Genomic DNA, 23,757 nt, shown 5'->3' on the forward strand with positions numbered 1-23,757 from the left:
CTTGTTCATGGAAGACACTGCGGATCTGAAAATGCCGGTTGCTTGGCCGTTTTTATATGGATAAGGAAGGTCATGTAACTTTCAGGTCTAAATACTGAACCCTGATGCAGCCAGCCTGATTAGCATTTTCAGATGGACAGCAATGACCTATACAGTGTATGGCCAGCCACTAGATGAAGTGGGGGAGGGTTAGAACCCATGTCTGGCTTTTATTGCGATCCCCGGCTTCATTAGAGGGATTTCCCCTGACTTCCTGCCGCCATTGAGGGGTCCCTGTACAGGAAGTGGGGGGGGGAATCTGTCTAACAGTGCTCTGGCTAAAAGTAAAACCAGACAGGGGGTCCATTCCTCTCCAAATCCATCGTAAAATTGGTTTGGAGAACACTAAGTTTATTCTGGATCCAAGGGCGCCTCCTGCTGTCTGAGGATGGTAAATGAACATTATATTATTCTTTATATAATACACATTAGACATTTGGAGGACAAGATTGCAGTTCCATGTATTGGGGGGGAGGATCTGGATATCCTCAGATTCCTGGGCAGTGATTGGTACACGGTTCCTTACTGTTCTTCCAGGTGATACCCCGAGACAATGGCAGGTTCCAGGTCTGGCCTCTGGAAAGGGTCAGGAGATTGAGGGGAAGAGGTTCCCTACACACAGTGGGGGTGGCACAAGAGATGGGTGTCAGGTTGTTCTCAGTGGGGACCCGGCCTTCGGAGTCCAAGAAGGGGGGGGGGGGGTGGAGGGTTCTGCTGCAAACCTGGAAGAAGGCAATTTACTAAGATGGGGGGCAGTGTGAATCCAGAGCCTCTGATTGGCCAAGGATCTTACAATCCTAAACTCCGTCTTCATATGGCAGGAATGGTGGTAAGTCTGGAGGAGAGGTGAGCGGCTTGGACATCCTGGAACCTCTACATGGGGAGGAACATCGGAGGAAATATGTCTGAACACAGCGGTGGTGGCGGAGGGTCTTATCAGCCAGGAAGCCTCAAGCAGCAAAATGCCAGTAGAAGTCTCGGGTGCAGCAAGAGGGCGGGGAAAACCTGAGAGGGTTCTAGATGCCAACTTGATGGAATTAAAGTGGGAAAAGTCCACCAGTGATCTTTACTCCAAGACCAAAAGTGTCCTTTACTACTGGGCCACAGATCACCTTTACTCAGGAGCCTCAAGGGTTTCACTAGTGTGGGGCCACACGTGAACTTTACTTCAAGACCAAAAGTGGCCTTTACTACAGGGCCACAAGGGTTCTCTACTATGGGGCCACAAGTGACCTTTACCCAGGAGCCTCAAAGGTTCTCTACTGTGAGGTCACAAGAGAGCTTTACTCCAGAGCCACAAGGGTTCTCTACTGTGGGGCCACAAGTGACCTTTACTCAGGAGCCTCAAAGGTTGTCTACTGTCGGGTCACAAGAGATCTTTACTCCAGAGCCGCAAGGGTTCTCTACTGGGGGGGGGGGGGGGGGGGTCACAAGAGATCTTTACTCCAAGACCAAAAGTGTCCTTTACTACAGGGCCACAGATCACCTTTACTCAGGAGCCTCAAGGGTTTCACTAGTGTGGGCACACATGAACTTTACTTCAAGACCAAAAGTGGCCTTTACTACAGGGCCACAAGGGTTCTCTACTGTGGGGGTCACGAGATCTTTACTCCAGAGCCACAAGGGTTCTCTACTGTGGGGGTCACGAGATCTTTACTCCAGAACCACAAGGGGTTCTCTACTGGGGGGGTCACAAGAGATCTTTACTCCAGAGCCGCAAGGGTTCTCTACTGTGGGGCCACAAGTGACCTTTACCCAGGAGCCTCAAAGGTTCTCTACTGTGGGGGTCACAAGAGATCTTTACTCCAGAACCACAAGGGTTCTCTACTGTGAGGTCACAAGAGATCTTTACTACGGCTCCACAAGTGACCTTGACTCCAGAGACACAAGTGTTCTATACTACAGGGCCAAAAGTGACATTGACTATGGGGCCTGTACTTTATGGCGGAGCACATCTCCAGGTGGTCACAGATGTCCTCTGTCTGGATGACCAGCTCCACTTCTCCTCCTGACCTGTACATATAGGAATTCCCACCCCCCCGGGAAGCGGCTAGTAAATTGGTCATGGCACAGTGCAGACGTTTGGTCTCCATCGTTGTATGGCACAGGAAGGTCATTCAGAAGTACAGCGCCCCTCCATGGAACCTTCTAGATCTTAGCACCACGATGAACACTGCTTAGTAAACGTGACCCAGCAGTCCATAGTAAGGCCACAGAGAGTCCAGTAAACAATTCTATGAGGAATCTCTCTGATATCTGAGATTTCAGGCACTGGGGGAAGTGTTGGGTAGACTGCCTAGAGGCAGAGGATGGCACTGACATGGCACTGTCCCTTCCTCTCATTGGCCTGTCCCAGGAGATAGTTCCAGAAAGGTCAGGAATTGAGGTATTTTGGAAAAGGCGGAGCCTCTGCTGCTCATTGGACCGACATACAATCAAAGGCTTCCATGTGGATGGTCAGGCCTCACTGATGCCCCCCATCTGCCACATGGGGTCATTGAAGTCCTGCTCAGTCAAGTTGACGGTGTAGGGGACGTCGACGATTGAGGTAGACGGGTCGCGCTGATTGCTGGACGATCGCCAGGAGTTCAATGGCCGCAGGGAATTCTTAAACCTCTGATGAAAACAAAACAGAGATATTAGAGCACAGACAGTTCTCATTTCACTTTTATACTTCAGCCACGTTGTAGATTGTAAGCTCCTATGTCCAAGGCTCTGTGTTATCACATATTTATATATTGCGCTCCTCAAGTCACCAATCGATACATTGTACACATTCCATCTCACGCCACAGCAAAGGATGGCGCTATATAGCCAACTCCTCCTAACACTGAAGTCAGGAGACTGGGGGGAGGGGGGAGTTGTAGACCTCCATACACATCGTACAATACGGGAAAAGATCTACTCACATCGACCAGCGTCCCGCTCTCCCGGAAAATGGCGACTCCGGCCCAGATGGGAATCTGGATGCAGCACAGGGTGCCCAAGCATATGCCCAGCGCCTTGCCCCAGCGCGGGTACTCATAGTGCCCATAGTGCAGCGGAGTATTGTACATTTCCATGAAGATGTAGAAGAGGATGAACTACGGGAGAGAAAATCGTTATTAGAAATGAAATCTATACACAGTGACCCAACTATGGCCAAAGATGGCGTACATCTACTACGGGGGTGGGAGGGGGCAAAGAGGGAGGTTGTTGGGGGGGTTTAGGTGAAGGTGGGTGACACAGGTGTACGGAGGGGGAACAGGTGAAGGTGGGCGACACGGGGGGGGGGAATTAGGTGAAGGTGGGCGACACGGGAGGGGGGGATGAGGTGAAGGTGGGTGAAGGGGGGGGGGGTTTAGGTGAAGGTGGGTGAAGGGGGGGGGGGATTAGGTGTAGTGAAGGTGGGTGAGACAGGTGTATGGGGGGGAGGGGGGATTAGGTGAAGGTGGGTGAAGGGGGGGGGTTTAGGTGAAGGTGGGTGAGACAGGTGTATGGGGGGGGGGGGGGGGGTTTAGGTGAAGGTGGGTGAGACAGGTGTATGGGGGGGGGATTAGGTGAAGGTGGGTGAAGGGGGAGGGGGTTTAGGTGAAGGTGGGCGACACAGGGGGGTTTAGGTGAAGGTGGGTGAAGGGGGGGGGGGGGGTTTAGGTGAAGGTGGGTGAAGGGGGGGGGGGGTTTAGGTGAAGGTGGGTGAGACAGGTGTATGGGGGGGGAGGTTAGGTGAAGGTAGGTGACCGGACTTTCTTCTCTGGGACACTCACCAGCAGGAGGACCGGTGTGCAGAATACCCAGCATGCCTTGAAGTAGAGGAGGAGTTTGGTGCACCAGGGAGGACAGTGGCAAATCATATCCACAATATCCTGACAGAACTGATTCACCCCTGAGAGACAAAATCCAATAATGACCGAGAACATCATGAGAATGGAAAACCATTGGATACCCCTCCCCCTCCCCCTCTCCAGACCATACCCCCCCCCACCCCCTCTCCAGACCATACCCCCCCCACCCCCTCTCCAGACCATACCCCCCCCCACCCCCCTCTCCAGACCACACCCCCACCCATCCCCTCCCCAGACCATACCCCCCCACCCCCTCCCCATACCATACCATACCCTCACCCACCCCCTCTCCAGACCACACCCGCCACCCAGCCCCTCTTTAGACCATACCCCTCCCCAGACCACACCCCCACCCATCCACTCCCCAGACTATAACCCCCCCACCCACCCCCTCTTCAGACCATACCCCCCACCCACCCCCTCTTCAGACCACACCCTCACCCACCCCCTCTTCAGACCACACCCTCACCCACCCCCTCTTCAGACCACACCCTCACCCACCCCCTCTTCAGACTATGCCCCCCCACCCATTCTTCAGACCACACCCTCACCCACCCCCTCTTCAGACCACACCCTCTCAGACTATACCACCCACCCCCTCTTCAGACCATAACCAACTGATTGTCACACGGACCCCTCTGGGGCCTCGGTCCGCCGCACTCACCGTAGAAGAAGGCAATGCCCAGACACATGAAGAGGGTGATGATGATGAGGCCAAAGCTGGTGCTGTACGAGTCAATCAAGGTGAACCAGTAGATGCCGCCCTGTGGAGGAGAAGGTAGATACCAGAGATTGAGCCTCACTGACCCTCCGTCACACTGGGGGGGGTATAGACCAATTCCCATAATCAGATAATTGCCCCCCCAGTATCACTGAAGACGGCAAGCAAAGGTTTTTGGTGGATTTTCAGAGGATCTGTTCTTTCCAGTTTCCACACCGCAACACCGAGATCTGGGATGAAATCTCCAATCCTGGTCTTCAGAACCACCAGCTCTCTGATTGGTCAGATGTGTGCTGGGTAGGAACCACCAGCTCTCTGATTGGTCAGATGTGTGCTGGGTAGGAACCACCAGCTCTCTGATTGGTCAGATGTGTGCTGGGTAGGAACCACCAGCTCTCTGATTGGTCAGATGTGTGCTGGGTAGGAACCACCAGCTCTCTGATTGGTCAGATGTGTGCTGGATAGACATGTGCAGAACCAAAACATTTGCTTCCTTTTGAGTCTTTATTTAAAGGATTTTGTTTAATTTAATTTGTTTTGCAGAATTTATTTTCTAATTAGATTCAAATTTTCCAAATTCTGTCAAATTCAATTCAGAAATTTAAAATCGGCATTCGATTCACAATTTATTCTATTCAAAATTAGAGTTTTGAAAGTCGAGTATATTCTATATTATTCTAGTCTTGTATTTTTTCTTTTCAATTTGAATTTCAGAAAACTGATATATTCTATTCTTTTATTTCCTATGCTGTTTTTTTTTCTATTCTTGTTTTCAAATTTGATTACAAAAATTTTCAAATTTTCAAATTTGATTACAAAATTCGATTCGAATTTAGTCCAAAATTACGTTTCGTTATTTCGCATTTGTTTAAATTCGTTACTATTTTACTTTGGAAATTCAAATAAATCCGAATTTCCAAATAACAAAAAGTTTGTCCAAATTTAAGTTCGGAATGAAATGAAGCGCACATGTCTAGTGCTGGGCTCCACCCTGGCAAAGGAGGTCTCCGTTACACATATGTGATTTGTTTCGTTCTAAATTTTTTTCATTTTTTTTTTTTTTTTTTACGAATTTCGACAAATTGCTTAATTGGTAAATTCAAAAATGAAAAAAGTTGTAAATTCAAATATTCGAAAAAAATTCAGAAATTCTAAAATCTGAAATAACTAATAATAACTATTACTAAATTGTAGGTATTGGAATTTCCTTTCAAATTTTACCGAAGTTACGAATTATCCGAAATAACGAACGCCACATCTAAACGAATGGAACGCAACAAATTAATAATAATAAAAAACAATAATAATAATGTTTTATTATTATTTATTACCTTCCATTTGTTTACATGTGGAAATCGTTATGTAGCCAGGTCTCCGGCCTCCTTCAGTCTCATGAGAACCTCCAGAGATAGCCGAGATCCTCCTGTATGTGGTGGTTGTGAGGCACGGTGGGTGCAAGATGGAAGTTATTGGGCGCCAGACACTTCTTGGATGCAAAAAGAGATATTTATTTCTCTTACAAACTTTTATGTGGGGGGGGAAAGGGTTGGGGCCAGGACACCCTTCAGTAGTTACAAGTTCAATTAGCAGAGACTTCAACAGGAGGACAGCCGTACAGGAAAAGACCTCCAGCCAGACGCCACATCTGCACGTGTAGGAATGCCGTCTCCTAAGGAACTGATAAAGGGGGTTGTTGCCAAACACAAAGTGTAACATTTCCTTCACTTTCTCTACAATCACTTCTTGTAGTTCTCCAACACTGAGCCCCCCGTGTCTCTCACGAGACCCTCCGATTCACTGCCACCTAATCCCCTGGAGCTCCTCCAATCTTCATGGTGGTATCTTCCCTCAAGTGCCACCCCCGCTTCCCTGATGGGTCCCTAGCTTGGCACTCCAGATACTTCTCAAGCTTCACCCCACTGGCCTGCCCGGTCACTGGCTTGGCACACAAGGCTGCTCTACAAGCGTCACCTCCGCGGGTTGGGTCCCTGGCTTGGCACACAAGGCTGCTCTACAAGCGTCACCTCCGCGGGTTGGGTCCCTGGCCTGATACCCACTGAAGTTTCCCAATTCTTCACCGTCCACCGGTTGGTGAGAATACGGCTCCGGTACTTGCTTCAGTTACTCACTGTGGTCCCCGGTAATAAGGTGGTTGGTCCCTTAGTGCCGACCATGACATGTTCTCCGGCTGGCAGAACCGTCACTTCTGGTTGGACTGCAAGCCGCAATCCCAACCCTGCACTGCCCTCTTACTTCTGGATAGGCCCTCACACAGCCTGGCAGCCAGATGTCCCTGGGATAGGCCTCCATCTCTGGCATAGCAGCCCGGGGGCACATAACACACGTCCAACCAGACAGCCGTCCGGGTGGCACAGAACCCGGATCACCTGACTCCGCCCGAATATATAGGCTCTCCCCCCGGATCACCTGACTCCACCCAAATATATAGGCTCTCCCAGCAGGCCAAGGGATTCAAGAAAACCCCTGCCTATTGGCTGAGATACCCCACATACTTATAACCTGTCCTTGGGCCCATTGGCTGAGATACCCCATATACCCATAACCTGACCTTGGGCCCATTGGCTGAGACACCCCATATACCCATAACCTGACCTTGGGCCCATTGGCTGAGACACCCCATATACCCATAACCTGACCTTGGGCCCATTGGCTGAGACACCCCATATACCCATAACCTGACCTTGGGCCCATTGGCTGAGATACCCCACATACTTATAACCTGACTTTGGGCCCATCGGCTGAGATACCTCACATACTTATAACCTGGCCTTGGGCCCATTGGCTGAGACACCCCATATACCCATAACCTGACCTTGGGCCCATTGGCTGAGACACCCCATATACCCATAACCTGACCTTGAGCCCATTGGCTGAGACACCCCATATACCCATAACCTGACCTTGGGCCTATTGACTGAGACACCCCATATACCCATAACCTGACCTTGGGCCCATTGGCTGAGACACCCCATATACCCATAACCTGACCTTGAGCCCATTGGCTGAGACACCCCATATACCCATAACCTGACCTTGAGCCCATTGGCTGAGATACCCCATATACCCATAACCTGACCTTGGGCCCATTGGCTGAGATACCCCACATACTTATAACCTGACTTTGGGCCCATCGGCTGAGATACCCCACATACTTATAACCTGACCTTGGGCCCATTGGCTGAGATACCCCATATACCCATAACCTGACCTTGGGCCCATTGGCTGAGACACCCCATATACCCATAACCTGACCTTGGGCCCATTGGCTGAGACACCCCATATACCCATAACCTGACCTTGGGCCCATTGGCTGAGACACCCCATATACCCATAACCTGACCTTGAGCCCATTGGCTGAGACACCCCATATACCCATAACCTGACCTTGGGCCCATTGACTGAGACACCCCATATACCCATAACCTGACCTTGAGCCCATTGGCTGAGACACCCCATATACCCATAACCTGACCTTTGGCCCATTGACTGAGACACCCCATATACCCATAACCTGACCTTGGGCCCATTGGCTGAGATACCCCACATACTTATAACCTGACCTTGGGTTGTCCTTCTCATATCTAGTACCACCTAGTGGTAGAAGAGAAAAGGTCCAAGAAGGCAAAACTTAGGGAGAAATCAACAGATCTCTAACAATCAACCAGGATAACTACGTCTGCCAAGTAAATTTGTGAGGAGCTCCCGGCCTAAACTCCAGGGGGCCACAGTTATTTCGGATGATTTGCGACTTCGGATAACTTCGTATTCGTTACGTTCGCTAACAGACAAATTTGAAAAGAAAAATTCCAATACCTAGAAGTTTCGAATTTACGAATTGCGATCAAAACAAAAACAAATGAAACTAAATAAAAATTTTTTTTGGGCAGTGCGCCCTGTCCAGTACAGATGGAAGCCAGAAGAGCAAAGAGCTGCCAAGTGTGTGGGCGGAGCTTTGAGGGGAGGTCCTGGGTGGTCTCCATCTGTGGGACGTGGTTTGTCCTTTTGGGATGGAAGATGAATGTTGAAAACCCTCTGCGAGGAAAACGGATCAGTTATTGGTTTTTTGAACGTTCTTTAAATAAAAATGGACAATAAAAACCCTTCAGAAGAATTGAGCGAGTGGCCATGTCCACGTGGAGCGCGTTCTCACACTATACACACACGCCATTGGCTGATGACGGTGTGATGTCACCTCAGTAATATATCTGGAGAACATACAGCAATGGTTATGTGGTCTCACCTCAGTGACCAGCAGAAGTCCCATCAAGTAGAAGAAGAAGCAGAGCGCCCCCAGGAACATCGTCTTACGTTTCCAATCCCGCAGTGCCGGGAACTCATCCAATATGGCCGTCGTGATCCCTTCCATATTCCCAAACTTGTAGAGGAGAGAGAGAAGAGAGTCACGGGAGATGAACGTCAGATCTAGAGTATTACAGAGTGTGATGGACTACAGAACATGGAAAATATGTCAGCCGGGACACCAACCCTATAGAAGGCCAGCCTCAGGTAGGTGCTCAGCCGGGACACAAGCCCTATAGAAGGCCAGCCTCAGGTAGGTTCTCAGTCGGTACACAAGCCCTATAGAAGGCCAGCCTCAGGTAGGTGCTCAGCCGGGACACAAGCCCTATAGAAGGCCAGCCTCAGGTAGGTGCTCAGCCAGGACACAAGCCCTATAGAAGGCCAGCCTCAGGTAGGTGCTCAGCCAGGACACAAGCCCTATAGAAGGCCAGCCTCAGGTAGGTGCTCAGCCAGGACACAAGCCCTATAGAAGGCCAGCCTCAGGTAGGTGCTCAGCCAGGACACCAACCCTATATAAGGCCAGCCTCAGGTAGGTGCTCAGCCAGGACACAAGCCCTATAGAAGGCCAGTCTCAGGTAGGTGCTCAGCCAGGACACAAGCCCTATAGAAGGCCAGCCTCAGGTAGGTGCTCAGCCAGGACACAAGCCCTATAGAAGGCCAGCCTCAGGTAGGTGCTCAGCCGGGACACAAGCCCTATAGAAGGCCAGCCTCAGGTAGGTTCTCAGTCGGTACACAAGCCCTATAGAAGGCCAGCCTCAGGTAGGTGCTCAGCCAGGACACAAGCCCTATAGAAGGCCAGCCTCAGGTAGGTGCTCAGCCAGGACACAAGCCCTATAGAAGGCCAGCCTCAGGTAGGTGCTCAGCCAGGACACAAGCCCTATAGAAGGCCAGCCTCAGGTAGGTGCTCAGCCAGGACACCAACCCTATATAAGGCCAGCCTCAGGTAGGTGCTCAGCCAGGACACCAACCCTATATAAGGCCAGCCTCAGGTAGGTGCTCAGCCAGGACACAAGCCCTATAGAAGGCCAGTCTCAGGTAGGTGCTCAGCCAGGACACAAGCCCTATAGAAGGCCAGCCTCAGGTAGGTGCTCAGCCAGGACACAAGCCCTATAGAAGGCCAGCCTCAGGTAGGTGCTCAGCCAGGACACAAGCCCTATAGAAGGCCAGCCTCAGGTAGGTGCTCAGCCAGGACACAAGCCCTATAGAAGGCCAGCCTCAGGTAGGTGCTCAGCCAGGACACAAGCCCTATAGAAGGCCAGCCTCAGGTAGGTGCTCAGCCAGGACACAAGCCCTATAGAAGGCCAGCCTCAGGTAGGTGCTCAGCCGGGACACAAGCACTATAGAAGGCCAGCCTCAGGTAGGTGCTCAGCCGGGACACAAGCCCTATAGAAGGCCAGCCTCAGGTAGGTGCTCAGCCAGGACACAAGCACTATAGAAGGCCAGCCTCAGGTAGGTGCTCAGCCGGGACACAAGCACTATAGAAGGCCAGCCTCAGGTAGGTGCTCAGCCGGGACACAAGCCCTATAGAAGGCCAGCCTCAGGTAGGTGCTCAGCCGGGACACAAGCCCTATAGAAGGCCAGCCTCAGGTAGGTGCTCAGCCGGGACACAAGCCCTATAGAAGGCCAGCCTCAGGTAGGTGCTCAGTTCCTGGAGGTCATGCAGAACCCCAGGGGTCAGGAACTACACTGTATTGAGTCACATGTATTCTACAAAGAGAACAATCTCAGTACAGGCGGGCTGCGGTTCTGATCAGCTCATAGGACAAGCACCAGAGAATCTGATTGGCTCACTTTTTTTGTGTTGGTAATTTGTTATATTCACAGTAATAGGACGTACACTTATGGCTTGGTCATCACTTACAGCCAGCAGTTCTTTGCCGGGACATTTTACTGCTGTGCTGTGAATTGCTATTGTAAAGACACAGAGAAATGTCAGAGGAGGGAGGGGGAGGCAACACTGACCAAAGACTAGAACACCCCGGAGAGAACTAATGGCAGCTATTGGTCAACATGTGGACAGCCGGTAAACACCAATCTGCAGACTTCAAAGATGGCGGTTTGGCGTCTGATGTGTTATATGAAGGGAGAGCGGCGCTCTGTGTGTAGGAGGATTCATGTATCGGAGGGAGATCACTTACCAGAGTGTCCACTCCCAGCGTGAAGAGCATTAAGAAGAACAAGATGGACCAGAAGACCGAGCCAGGAAGAAGAGCAAGGGCTTCTGGGTAGGCAACAAATGCCAAACCAGGTCCTGCGGGGAGACAGTGGATGGTTATTGTGGTCAATGCAAGTCATTTCCATACTATGATGTCATCACTTCCTCACAGCATCCTATGACTTTGGGTCTGACCTCCACACACAGACAGACGAGGGCCCGGGACCTCCACACACACACAGACAGACGAGGGCCAGGGACCTCCACACACACACAGACAGACGAGGGCCCGGGACCTCCACACACACAGACAGACGAGGGCCCGGGACCTCCACACACACACAGACAGACGAGGGCCCGGGACCTCCACACACACACAGACAGACGAGGGCCCGGGACCTCCACACACAGACAGACGAGGGCCCGGGACCTCCACACACACACAGACAGACGAGGGCCCGGGACCTCCACACACAGACAGGCGAGGGCCCGGGACCTCCACACACACAGACAGACGAGGGCCCGGGACCTCCACACACACACAGACAGACGAGGGCCCGGGACCTCCACACACACACAGACAGACGAGGGCCCGGGACCTCCACACACACACAGACAGACGAGGGCCCGGGACCTCCACACACACAGACAGACGAGGGCCCGGGACCTCCACACACACACAGACAGACGAGGGCCCGGGACCTCCACACACACAGACAGACGAGGGCCCGGGACCTCCACACACACAGACAGACGAGGGCCCGGGACCTCCACACACACACAGACAGACGAGGGCCCGGGACCTCCACACACACACAGACAGACGAGGGCCCGGGACCTCCACACACACACAGACAGACGAGGGCCCGGGACCTCCACACACACAGACAGACGAGGGCCCGGGACCTCCACACACACAGACAGACGAGGGCCCGGGACCTCCACACACACACAGACAGACGAGGGCCCGGGACCTCCACACACACAGACAGACAAGGGCCTGGGACCTCCACACACACACACACAGACAGACGAGGGCCCGGGACCTCCACACACACACACACACAGACGAGGGCCCGGGACCTCCACACACACAGACGAGGGCCCGGGACCTCCACACACACACACAGACGAGGGCCCGGGACCTCCACACACACAGACGAGGGCCCGGGACCTCCACACACACAGACGAGGGCCCGGGACCTCCACACACACAGACGAGGGCCCGGGACCTCCACACACACACACACACACACACACACAGACGAGGGCCCGGGACCTCCACACACACAGACGAGGGCCCGGGACCTCCACACACACAGACGAGGGCCCGGGACCTCCACACACACACACAGACGAGGGCCCGGGACCTCCACACACACAGACGAGGGCCCGGGACCTCCACACACACAGACGAGGGCCCGGGACCTCCACACACACAGACGAGGGCCCGGGACCTCCACACACACACACACACACACACACACACAGACGAGGGCCCGGGACCTCCACACACACACAGACAGACGAGGGCCCGGGACCTCCACACACACACAGACAGACGAGGGCCCGGGACCTCCACACACACACAGACGAGGGCCCGGGACCTCCACACACACACACACACAGACGAGGGCCCGGGACCTCCACACACACAGACAGATGAGGGCCCGGGACCTACACACACACACACACACACACACACACACACACACACACAGACGGGGGGCCCGGGACCTCCACACACACAGACGAGGGCCCGGGGCCTCCACACACAGACAGACGAGGGCCCGGGACCTCCACACACACACACACACACAGACACACAGACGAGGGCCCGGGACCTCCACACACACACACACACACACAGACGAGGGCCCGGGACCTCCACACACACAGACAGATGAGGGCCCGGGACCTCCACACACACACACACACACACACAGACGGGGGGCCCGGGACCTCCACACACACAGACGAGGGCCCGGGGCCTCCACACACAGACAGACGAGGGCCCGGGACCTCCACACACACACACACACACAGACGAGGGCCCGGGACCTCCACACACACACAGACAGACGAGGGCCCAGGACCCACACACACACACAGACAGACGAGGGCCCGGGACCTCCACACACAGACGAGGGCCCGGGACCTCCACACACAGACACACACACACACACACACACACACGAGGGCCCGGGACCTCCACACACTCACGGGAGGGCCCGGGACCTCCACACACACACACACAGACAAGGGCCCGGGACCTCCACACACACACACACACACACACACACGAGGGCCCGGGACCTCCACACACTCACGGGAGGGCCCGGGACCTCCACACACACACACACACACACACACACACGAGGGCCCGGGACCTCCACACACTCACGGGAGGGCCCGGGACCTCCACACACACACACACACACACACACACGAGGGCTCGGGACCTCCACACACACGGGAGGACATGTGACATTGTGACAGGGATTAGGAGGACGGTTAGGAAATGGGATGAGGGGATTAAATTCGGGTTCAAGGTTTGTGTTGAGGGAACAGGTTGTGGCTCAGGACTTGAGTGGAGGATCAGGGAAGAAGGTTGAGAAAACACAGTAAAATTCAGGGATGGCTGCGGCTGGATGACGGCCAAGGATTAGATTTAGTGTAAAGTATTCGGATGAGGATTAGGGATTACAATGGTGTTCAGGGGCCCTGGTTACGGGGCCAAGGATTATTTTGAGGGCCAGGAATTGGAATGAGCGCCAGGGATTAGCTTGAGGGTCAAGCATTAGGTTGAATGTAAAGAAGTAAAATGAGGAATAAGGATTACATTGGCATTCAGGGATTAGTGTCAGGTTCAGGGATTAGTGTCAGGTTCAGGGATTAGTGTCAGGTTCAGGGATTAGTGTCAGGTTCAGGGATTAGTGTCAGGTTCAGGGATTAGTGTCAGGTTCAGGGATTAGTCTGAGGGCCAAGGATTAGGATGAAGTCCAATGATTGGGTTGAATGTAAAGGATTAGATTGAGGTGTAATGACTGCATTGGAGTTCAGGGATTAGGTTGAGGATTAGGGATTACATTGGGGTTCGTGGATTAGTCTGGGGTTCAGGGATTACATTGGTGTTGGGGGATTACTCTGGGGTTCGGGGATTAGATTGGAGTTCGGGGATTACATTGGTGTTGGGGGAATATTCTGAGATTCAAGGGTTACGATGGTGTTGGGGGATTATTCTGGGGTTCGGGGAATTTTCTGGGTTTCGGGGACTAGATTGGTGTTGGGGGATTATTCTGGGGTTCAGGGGTTACATTGGTGTTGAGGGAATATTCCAGGGTTTGGGGCATATTCTGAGATTCGGGGGTTACATTGGGGTTCAGGGATTATTCTGGGGTTCGGGGATTAGATTGGTGTTGGGGGAATATTCTAGGGGTTCAGGGGTTACATTGGTGTTGGGGGATTACATTGGTGTTGGGGATTATTCTGGGGTTTGTGGATTTTTCTAGGGTTTGTGGATTTTTCTGGGGTTCTGGGATTTTTCTGAGATTCGGGGGTTACATTGGTGTTGGGGGATTATTCTGGGGTTCGGGGTTACATTGGTTTTGGGGGAATATTCTGAGATTGGGGGGTTACATTGGTGTTGGGGGATTATTCTGGGGTTCAGGGGTTACATTGGGGTTTGGGGATAATTCTGGGGTTCGGGGATTAGATTGGTGTTGGGGGATTATTCTGGGGTTCTGGAATTTTCTGGGGTTCGGGGATTAGATTAGTGTTGGGGGATTATTCTGGGGTTCAGGGATTACATTGGTGTTGGGAGAATATTCTGAGATTGGGGGGTTACATTGGTGTTGTGGGATTATTCTGGGGTTCAGGGGTTACATTGGGGTTTGGGGATTATTCTGGGATTCAGGGGTTACATTGGTGTTGAGGGAATATTCTGAGATTCGGGGGTTACATTGGTGTTGAGGGAATATTCTGAGATTCGGGGGTTACATTGGTGTTGAGGGAATATTCTGGGGTTCGGGGATTACATTGGTGTTGGGTATTATTCTGGGGTTTGGGGATTTTTCTGGGGTTACATTGGTGTTGGGGGATAATTCTGGGGTTCAGGAATTAGATTGGTGTTGGGGGATTATTCTGCAATTCGGGGATTACATTGGGGTTCGAGGAATTTTCTGGGGTTCGGGGGTTACATTGGTGTTGGGGGAATATTCTGAGATTGGGGGGTTACATTGGTGTTGGGGGATTATTCTGGGATTCGGGGGTTACATTGGGGTTTGGAGATTATTCTGGGGTTCAGGGGGTTACATTGGTGTTGAGGGAATATTCTGAGATTCGGGGGTTACATTGGTGTTGGGGATTATTCTGGGGTTCGGGGATTTTTCTGGGGTTCGGGGGTTACATTGGTGTTGGGGGAATATTCTGAGATTGGGGGGTTACATTGGTGTTGTGGGATTATTCTGGGGTTCAGGGGTTACATTGGGGTTTGGGGGTTATTCTGGGGTTCGGGGATTACATTGGTGTTGAGGGAATATTCTGAGATTCAGGGGTTACATTGGTGTTGGGGGATTATTCTGGGATTCGGGGGTTACATTGGTGTTGAGGGAATATTCTGAGATTCGGGGGTTACATTGGTGTTGAGGGATTATTCTGGGGTTCGGGATTTTTCTGGGGTTCTGGGATTTTTCTGGGGTTTGGGGAATATTCTGAGATTCGGGGGTTACATTGGTGTTGGGGGATAATTCTGGGGTTCAGGGATTAGATTGGTGTTGGGGGATTATTCTGCAATTCGGGGATTACTTTGGGTTTCGGGGAATTTTCTGGGGTTCGGGAGTTACATTGGTGTTGGGGGATTATTCTGAGATTCGGGGGTTACATTGGGGTTTGGGGATTATTCTGGGGTTCGGGGATTTTTCTGGGGTTCGGGGGTTACATTGGTGTTGGGGGAATATTCTGTGGTTCGGGGGTTACATTGGTGTTGGGGGATTATTCTGGGGTTCAGGGATTATTCTGGGGTTCAAGGGATTATTCTGGGGTTCAGGGTTACATTGGTGTTGGGGGATTATTCTGGGGTTTGGGGATTAGATTGGTGTCGGAGGATTACATTGGGGTTCGGGGAATATTCTGGGGTTCGGGGATTAGATTGGTGTTGGGGGATTAATCTGGGGTTTGGGGATTAGATTGGTGTTGGGGAATATTCTGGGGTTCGGGGGTTACATTGGTGTTGGGGGAATATTCTGTGGTTCGGGGGTTACATTGGTGTTGGGGGATTATTCTGGGGTTCAGGGATTTTTCTGGGGTTCAGGGATTTTTCTGGGGTTCAGGGTTACATTGGTGTTGGGGGATTATTCTGGGGTTCGGGGTAAATTCTCAGCTCTACATTTTCAGGTACAATGATTGCACAATATTCATGTAACTCACCGGAATCAGCCACTTCCCCGACCGGCACGCGTTTCTTCCAGGCCATGTGACCGAGGATGGAGAAAATGGCGAATCCGGCGAAGAAGCTGGTGCAGCAGTTTCCAATGGCGATAACCAGCGTGTCCCTGAGGGACAGACAGGACATCAGTGAGCCAGACCACACCTCATGCCTCTCCAGAGGACACAACAAGGGAATGGCCCAAATCTGGAGGAAAGGAGCCTCTCTGCCTCGCGGGGGGCAATCCGATCACACATCATATTATATAAATACAGGCTGAACAGTGGAAGCAAACACTTGGCCGGCGGTTATGAGTCAGGTCAGCCAATCAGTGAGCTCCCACTGTGACCCTCAGGGAGGAAGCTTCAGATTCCCTCTAGTGTTATCCTCCTCCCAGGGGACTCCTCTGATGGAGGGAGATTATCCAGCATGCTGATCACTGATCTGGGAAATATAGGAGAGTAATGGTGATGTCTGGTGCCCTAACCCTAATGGTGATGTCCGATTAAAGTGGTTGTAAATCTCAGACATGAAATCTGAACATAGCGCATCCCTCTATAGTGTGTACTTGTCCCAGTCCAGAGCACTGAGTGTTATTTCTGTCTGCCGCCTCCTTCCTCTGATATCTGCATGAGTCACTTCTGACAAGATTTCCTGACACCAAGAGATAAAAGGTGACAGGGGAGGGACCTCCATCCCACAGCCTGTGATTGACAGCCCTGGCTCTGTTCCTGTGTGCAGGAGGGTGTGTCCCTTCCCTCCAATCAGCTCTCAGAGCTCTCCTCACGGATGCAACACTGGTCCCCACATCCTGCTTTTCAGAGCTAGGAAATGCTGTGTAAATTCTGCACTTTGGAAGGATGTAGAGAAGAGGGCAGATAAACGGGTACAACTTATGTAGGAGGATTGGTCTGATCTCTGTGTGTCACCCGAGGCCAATCACTGCACTGGGGGCTCTGCTGTGTCTCGCTGAACCACCTTAGATCCTGGACAGCTCCCTATCTGATCCATTGGACAATCCGGCCTTGTGTCTTGTTTCTGGTGAACCTTGAACCCTTTGCTCCACCCATGAACTTCCTGAGTTAAGCCATGTCGCTGCACTTCCTGTTTGCCAGATTATTGTGCTCTCTCCGGCTGATATCTCACTCTGGTCTTTCCTGCACCTCTCCTCATCTCCAGTAATGGTTCTTACCAACCTTTGGCTTGTTCCTTGACTAGGCTTCTGCTAGAGCCCTACCTGCGACCACTTGTTACTGACCTTCGGCTTGTTTCCTGGCGATCCCTACCTGCTATATCTGCTACTGGACCCCGGCTTGTTCAACTCCTGGCGGGTGGGATCCTCTCTACCTCCATAGCTACTGGTCTCCTAGAAGCCAGACCCTAGACTGTGACAAGGAGGGCGTACAACCACTTTATCCGAAGAACTCATCTCCACAAAGGGAAATCCATCTCACACCATGGTGCCTCCATTCAATACAACATGACTGTGCCGGCAGAGCACAGGTAGGTGCGCCACTTACCTGATGACATTGTTGTCAAACTTGTTGTATGAAGCCATGGACAGCAAACCACCAAAGCCGATCCCCAGAGAGTAGAAGATCTGAGAGGCGGCATCATTCCATACCTGGAGAGGACAGACATGACATGAAGTCTCCATAGATTAGAGGAGCGTCATCTGATAGGGCAATTATCTGGTGTCCGTACAAAAAAGATCGGGGTGACATTGTATTGTGAGTGGATCAGGGTGACATCGTATTGGTGAGTGGATCAGGGTGACATTGTATTGTGAGTGGATCAGGGTGACATCGTATTGGTGAGTGGATCGGGGTGACATCGTATTGGTGAGTGGATCGGGGTGACATTCTATTGGTGAGTGGATCGGGGTGACATTGTATTGGTGAGTGGATCAGGGTGACATCCTATTGGTGAGTGGATCAGGGTGACATCCTATTGGTGAGTGGATCAGGGTGACATCCTATTGGTGAGTGGATCAGGGTGATATTGTATTGGTGAGTGGATCAGGGTGATATTGTATTGGTGAGTGGATCAGGGTGATATTGTATTGGTGAGTGGATCAGGGTGATATTGTATTGGTGAGTGGATCAGGGTGACATCGTATTGGTGAGTGGATCAGGGTGACATCGTATTGGTGAGTGGATCAGGGTGATATTGTATTGGCGAGTGGATCAGGGTGACATCCTATTGGTGAGTGGATCATGGTGATATTGTATTGGTGAGTGGATCAGGGTGATATTGTATTGGTGAGTGGATCGGGGTGACATCCTATTGGTGAGTGGATCAGGGTGTTATTGTATTGGTGAGTGGATCAGGGTGACATCGTATTGGTGAGTGGATCAGGGTGACATCGTATTGGTGAGTGGATCAGGGTGACATCGTATTGGTGAGTGGATCAGGGTGATATTGTATTGGCGAGTGGATCAGGGTGACATCCTATTGGTGAGTGGATCATGGTGATATTGTATTGGTGAGTGGATCGGGGTGACATCCTATTGGTGAGTGGATCAGGGTGATATTGTATTGGTGAGTGGATCAGGGTGACATCCTATTGGTGAGTGGATCGGGGTGATATTGTATTGGTGAGTGGATCGGGGTGACATCCTATTGGTGAGTGGATCGGGGTGACATCCTATTGGTGAGTGGATCAGGGTGACATCCTATTGGTGAGTGGATCAGGGTGATATTGTATTGGTGAGTGGATCAGGGTGACATCCTATTGGTGAGTGGATCAGGGTGATATTGTATTGGTGAGTGGATCAGGGTGACATTGTATTGGGGGTCTCTTCTATTGAGTGCCGCCTTGGTGTGCTTTCCCATTGTTAATGAAGTTAATGGAGTCACCTATTGTTTCTGTCTGTCGGATGATTGGCCGGGATTGGCCGGGATTGGCTGGGATTGGCCGGGATTGGCCGGGATTGGACGGGATTGGCCGGGATTGGCCGGGATTGGCCGGGATTGGCTGGGATTGGCCGGGATTGGACGGGATTGGACGGGATTGGCCTTGTGTCGGCTCCTCGTTATCTCGTGAGATGTTGTGGGTAGTATTTGGTTGTATTGTCTTTGTGGTGACTGAATTCTGAAGTGTATAAAATCCGGGATTTCTATTCAATAAAGAGTCCTTCCTTTGGTTCTGCCCCAACATCTTGCCTGCGTGGGATGATTGGGGTAACAGAGCTGGTATTGGTTTGGTGCCAGGTGGGTCCATCAGATGGGTAATGTATAGAATGTAGGAGTGCCACGGAGCCCAGGAGGATCATGGAGGAAACCTAGCGCCCCTCCCCCCCGCCCCCAGCGGGTGATACCTGAGCGCTCTGCAGTCTCTTCCAGTCGGCGGTCAGGTAGAAGCGCACGCCGTCTATAGACCCCTCCAGGGTGGCCCCCCGGATGATGAGAACAACCAGGACAACATATGGAAAGGTGGCGGTAAAATATACAATCTGTGGAGACAGCGGGGGAGGGGAGTTATATACAAACAGATGGGATATATAAAGAGAAAAGGTGGGACTGATATAGATGAAGAGGGAGGATAGGGATGAGGAGATGAAGGAAGAGGGAGGATAGGGATGAGGAGATGAAGGAAGAGGGAGGATAGGGATGAGGAGATGAAGGAAGAGGGAGGATAGGGATGAGGAGATGAAGGAAGAGGGAGGATAGGGATGAGGAGATGAAGGAAGAGGGAGGATAGGGATGAGGAGATGAAGGAAGAGGGAGGATAGGGATGAGGAGATGAAGGAAGAGGGAGGATAGGGATGAGGAGATGAAGGAAGAGGGAGGATAGGGATGAGGAGATGAAGGAAGAGGGAGGATAGGGATGAGGAGATGAAGGAAGAGGGAGGATAGGGATGAGGAGATGAAGGAAGAGGGAGGATAGGGATGAGGAGATGAAGGAAGAGGGAGGATAGGGATGAGGAGATGAAGGAAGAGGGAGGATAGGGATGAGGAGATGAAGGAAGAGGGAGGATAGGGATGAGGAGATGAAGGAAGAGGGAGGATAGGGATGAGGAGATGAAGGAAGAGGGAGGATAGGGATGAGGAGATGAAGGAAGAGGGAGGATAGGGATGAGGAGATGAAGGAAGAGGGAGGATAGGGATGAGGAGATGAAGGAAGAGGGAGGATAGGGATGAGGAGATGAAGGAAGAGGGAGGATAGGGATGAGGAGATGAAGGAAGAGGGAGGATAGGGATGAGGAGATGAAGGAAGAGGGAGGATAGGGATGAGGAGATGAAGGAAGAGTGAGGATAGGGATGAGGAGATGAAGAGTGAGGATAGGGATGAGGAGATGAAGAGGGAGGATAGGGATGAGGAGATGAAGAGGGAGGATAGGGATGAGGAGATGAAGGAAGAGGGAGGATAGGGATGAGGAGATGAAGAGGGAGGATAGGGATGAGGAGATGAAGAGGGAGGATAGGAATGAGGAGATGAAGGAAGAGGGAAGATAGGAATGAGGAGATGAAGGAAGAGGGAAGATAGGAATGAGGAGATGAAGGAAGAGGGAGGATAGGGATGAGGAGATGAAGGAAGAGGGAGGATAGGGATGAGGAGATGAAGGAAGAGGGAGGATAGGGATGAGGAGATGAAGAGGGAGGATAGGGATGAGGAGATGAAGAGGGAGGATAGGGATGAGGAGATGAAGAGGGAGGATAGGGATGAGGAGAAGGAAGAGGGAGGATAGGGATGAGGAGATGAAGAGGGAGGATAGGGATGAGGAGATGAAGAGGGAGGATAGGGATGAGGAGATGAAGAGGGAGGATAGGGATGAGGAGATGAAGAGGGAGGATAGGCATGAGGAGATGAAGGAAGAGGGAGGATAGGGATGAGGAGATGAAGGAAGAGGGAGGATAGGGATGAGGAGATGAAGGAAGAGGGAGGATAGGGATGAGGAGATGAAGAGGGAGGATAGGGATGAGGAGATGAAGAGGGAGGATAGGGATGAGGAGATGAAGAGGGAGGATAGGGATGAGGAGATGAAGAGGGAGGATACGGATGAGGAGATGAAGAGGGAGGATACGGATGAGCAGATGAAGAGGGAGGATAGGGATGAGGAGATGAAGGAAGAGGGAAGATAGGAATGAGGAGATGAAGGAAGAGGGAGGATAGGGATGAGGAGATGAAGGAAGAGGGAGGATAGGGATGAGAAGATGAAGGAAGAGGGAGGATAGGGATGAGGAGATGAAGAGGGAGGATACGGATGAGCAGATGAAGAGGGAGGATAGGGATGAGGAGATGAAGGAAGAGGGAAGATAGGAATGAGGAGATGAAGGAAGAGGGAAGATAGGAATGAGGAGATGAGGGAAGATAGGAATGAGGAGATGAAGGAAGAGGGAGGATAGGGATGAGGAGATGAAGGAAGAGGGAGGATAGGGATGAGGAGATGAAGGAAGAGGGAGGATAGGGATGAGGAGATGAAGAGGGAGGATAGGGATGAGGAGATGAAGAGGGAGGATAGGGATGAGGAGATGAAGGAAGAGGGAGGATAGGAATGAGGAGATGAAGGAAGAGGGAGGATAGGGATGAGGAGATGAAGGAAGAGGGAGGATAGGAATGAGGAGATGAAGGAAGAGGGAGGATAGGGATGAGGAGATGAAGAGGGAGGATAGGGATGAGGAGATGAAGGAAGAGGGAGGATAGGGATGAGGAGATGAAGGAAGAGGGAGGATAGGGATGAGGAGATGAAGGAAGAGGGAGGATAGGGATGAGGAGATGAAGGAAGAGGGAGGATAGGGATGAGGAGATGAAGAGGGAGGATAGGGATGAGGAGATGAAGAGGGAGGATAGGGATGAGGAGATGAAGAGGGAGGATAGGGTTGAGGAGATGAAGAGGGAGGATAGGGTTGAGGAGATGAAGAGGGAGGATAGGGATGAGGAGATGAAGAGGGAGGATAGGGATGAGGAGATGAAGAGGGAGGATAGGGATGAGGAGATGAAGAGGGAGGATACGGATGAGCAGATGAAGAGGGAGGATAGGGATGAGGAGATGAAGGAAGAGGGAAGATAGGAATGAGGAGATGAAGGAAGAGGGAAGATAGGAATGAGGAGATGAAGGAAGAGGGAGGATAGGGATGAGGAGATGAAGAGGGAGGATAGGGATGAGGAGATGAAGAGGGAGGATAGGGATGAGGAGATGAAGGAAGAGGGAGGATAGGGATGAGGAGATGAAGAGGGAGGATAGGAATGAGGAGATGAAGGAAGAGGGAGGATAGGGATGAGGAGATGAAGGAAGAGGGAGGATAGGGATGAGGAGATGAAGGAAGAGGGAGGATAGGGATGAGGAGATGAAGGAAGAAGGAGGATAGGGATGAGGAGATGAAGAGGGAGGATAGGGATGAGGAGATGAAGGAAGAGGGAGGATAGGGATGAGGAGATGAAGAGGGAGGATAGGGATGAGGAGATGAAGAGGGAGGATAGGGATGAGGAGATGAAGAGGGAGGATAGGGATGAGGAGATGAAGAGGGAGGATAGGGATGAGGAGATGAAGAGGGAGGATAGGGATGAGGAGATGAAGAGGGAGGATACGGATGAGCAGATGAAGAGGAAGGATAGGAATGAGGAGATGAAGAGGGAGGATAGGGATGAGGAGATGAAGAGGGAGGATAGGGTTGAGGAGATGACGACATACCTTCCCTGAACTGTGGATCCCCTTCAGCATGCAGAGGAAGATGATGAGCCAGGCGGCGAGCAGGCACAGGGCGAGTTGCCAGCGCACAGGACCCGGATCACTGAGGCCAGAGCTGTGCACCACCCCCAACACCTCCTCACTGCAAAGAGAGAAGAGCGGCCCACAGACCTTCATTACCATAGAGAACCCGACAGACAGACGGACCCCCCATTCATTCCCTTCCAGAACCCAACAGACGGACCCCCCATTCATTCACTTCCAGAACCTGACAGACAGACGGACCCCCCATTCATTCACTTCCAGAACCTGACAGACAGACGGACCCCCCATTCATTCACTTCCAGAACCCGACAGACAGACGGACCGCCCATTAATTCCTTTCCAGAACCCGACAGACAGACGGACCCCCCATTCATTCCCTTCCAGAACCCAACAGACGGACCCCCCATTCATTCACTTCCAGAACCCGACAGACAGACGGACCGCCCATTAATTCCTTTCCAGAACCCAACAGACAGACGGACCCCCATTCATTCACTTACTTCCAGAACGCTTCTGTGGCGCTGAACTGAGACCCGTTAATGGATGTGTTCTGAAAAACACAAAAAATACGACAGATGACACACGGGACGCGCGAC

General features: G+C 51.9%; 1 protein-coding gene across 1 annotated transcript in view; it reads right to left on the bottom strand.

The window, feature by feature from the left end:
• Nucleotides 1-11: 11 nt before the first annotated feature.
• Nucleotides 12-23,757, bottom strand: part of LOC143958890 (sodium-dependent proline transporter-like) — a gene marked incomplete at its 5' end in the record, with an annotated part of 31,387 nt that continues 7,641 nt past the window's right edge. The window contains 11 exon segments of the mRNA XM_077467872.1: nt 12-2,655; nt 2,949-3,122; nt 3,786-3,904; nt 4,528-4,627; nt 8,846-8,980; nt 11,043-11,155; nt 16,487-16,611; nt 18,005-18,108; nt 19,805-19,939; nt 23,120-23,258; nt 23,662-23,711. Of these exon segments, the coding sequence (XP_077323998.1) occupies nt 2,497-2,655; nt 2,949-3,122; nt 3,786-3,904; nt 4,528-4,627; nt 8,846-8,980; nt 11,043-11,155; nt 16,487-16,611; nt 18,005-18,108; nt 19,805-19,939; nt 23,120-23,258; nt 23,662-23,711 (1,353 nt within the window).

This window comes from Lithobates pipiens, unplaced genomic scaffold, assembly GCF_037356315.1.
Source record: "Lithobates pipiens isolate NorthernLeopardFrog02 unplaced genomic scaffold, aLitPip1_a1.2 Scaffold_63, whole genome shotgun sequence".
NCBI classification, from domain to species: Eukaryota; Metazoa; Chordata; class Amphibia; order Anura; family Ranidae; genus Lithobates; species Lithobates pipiens.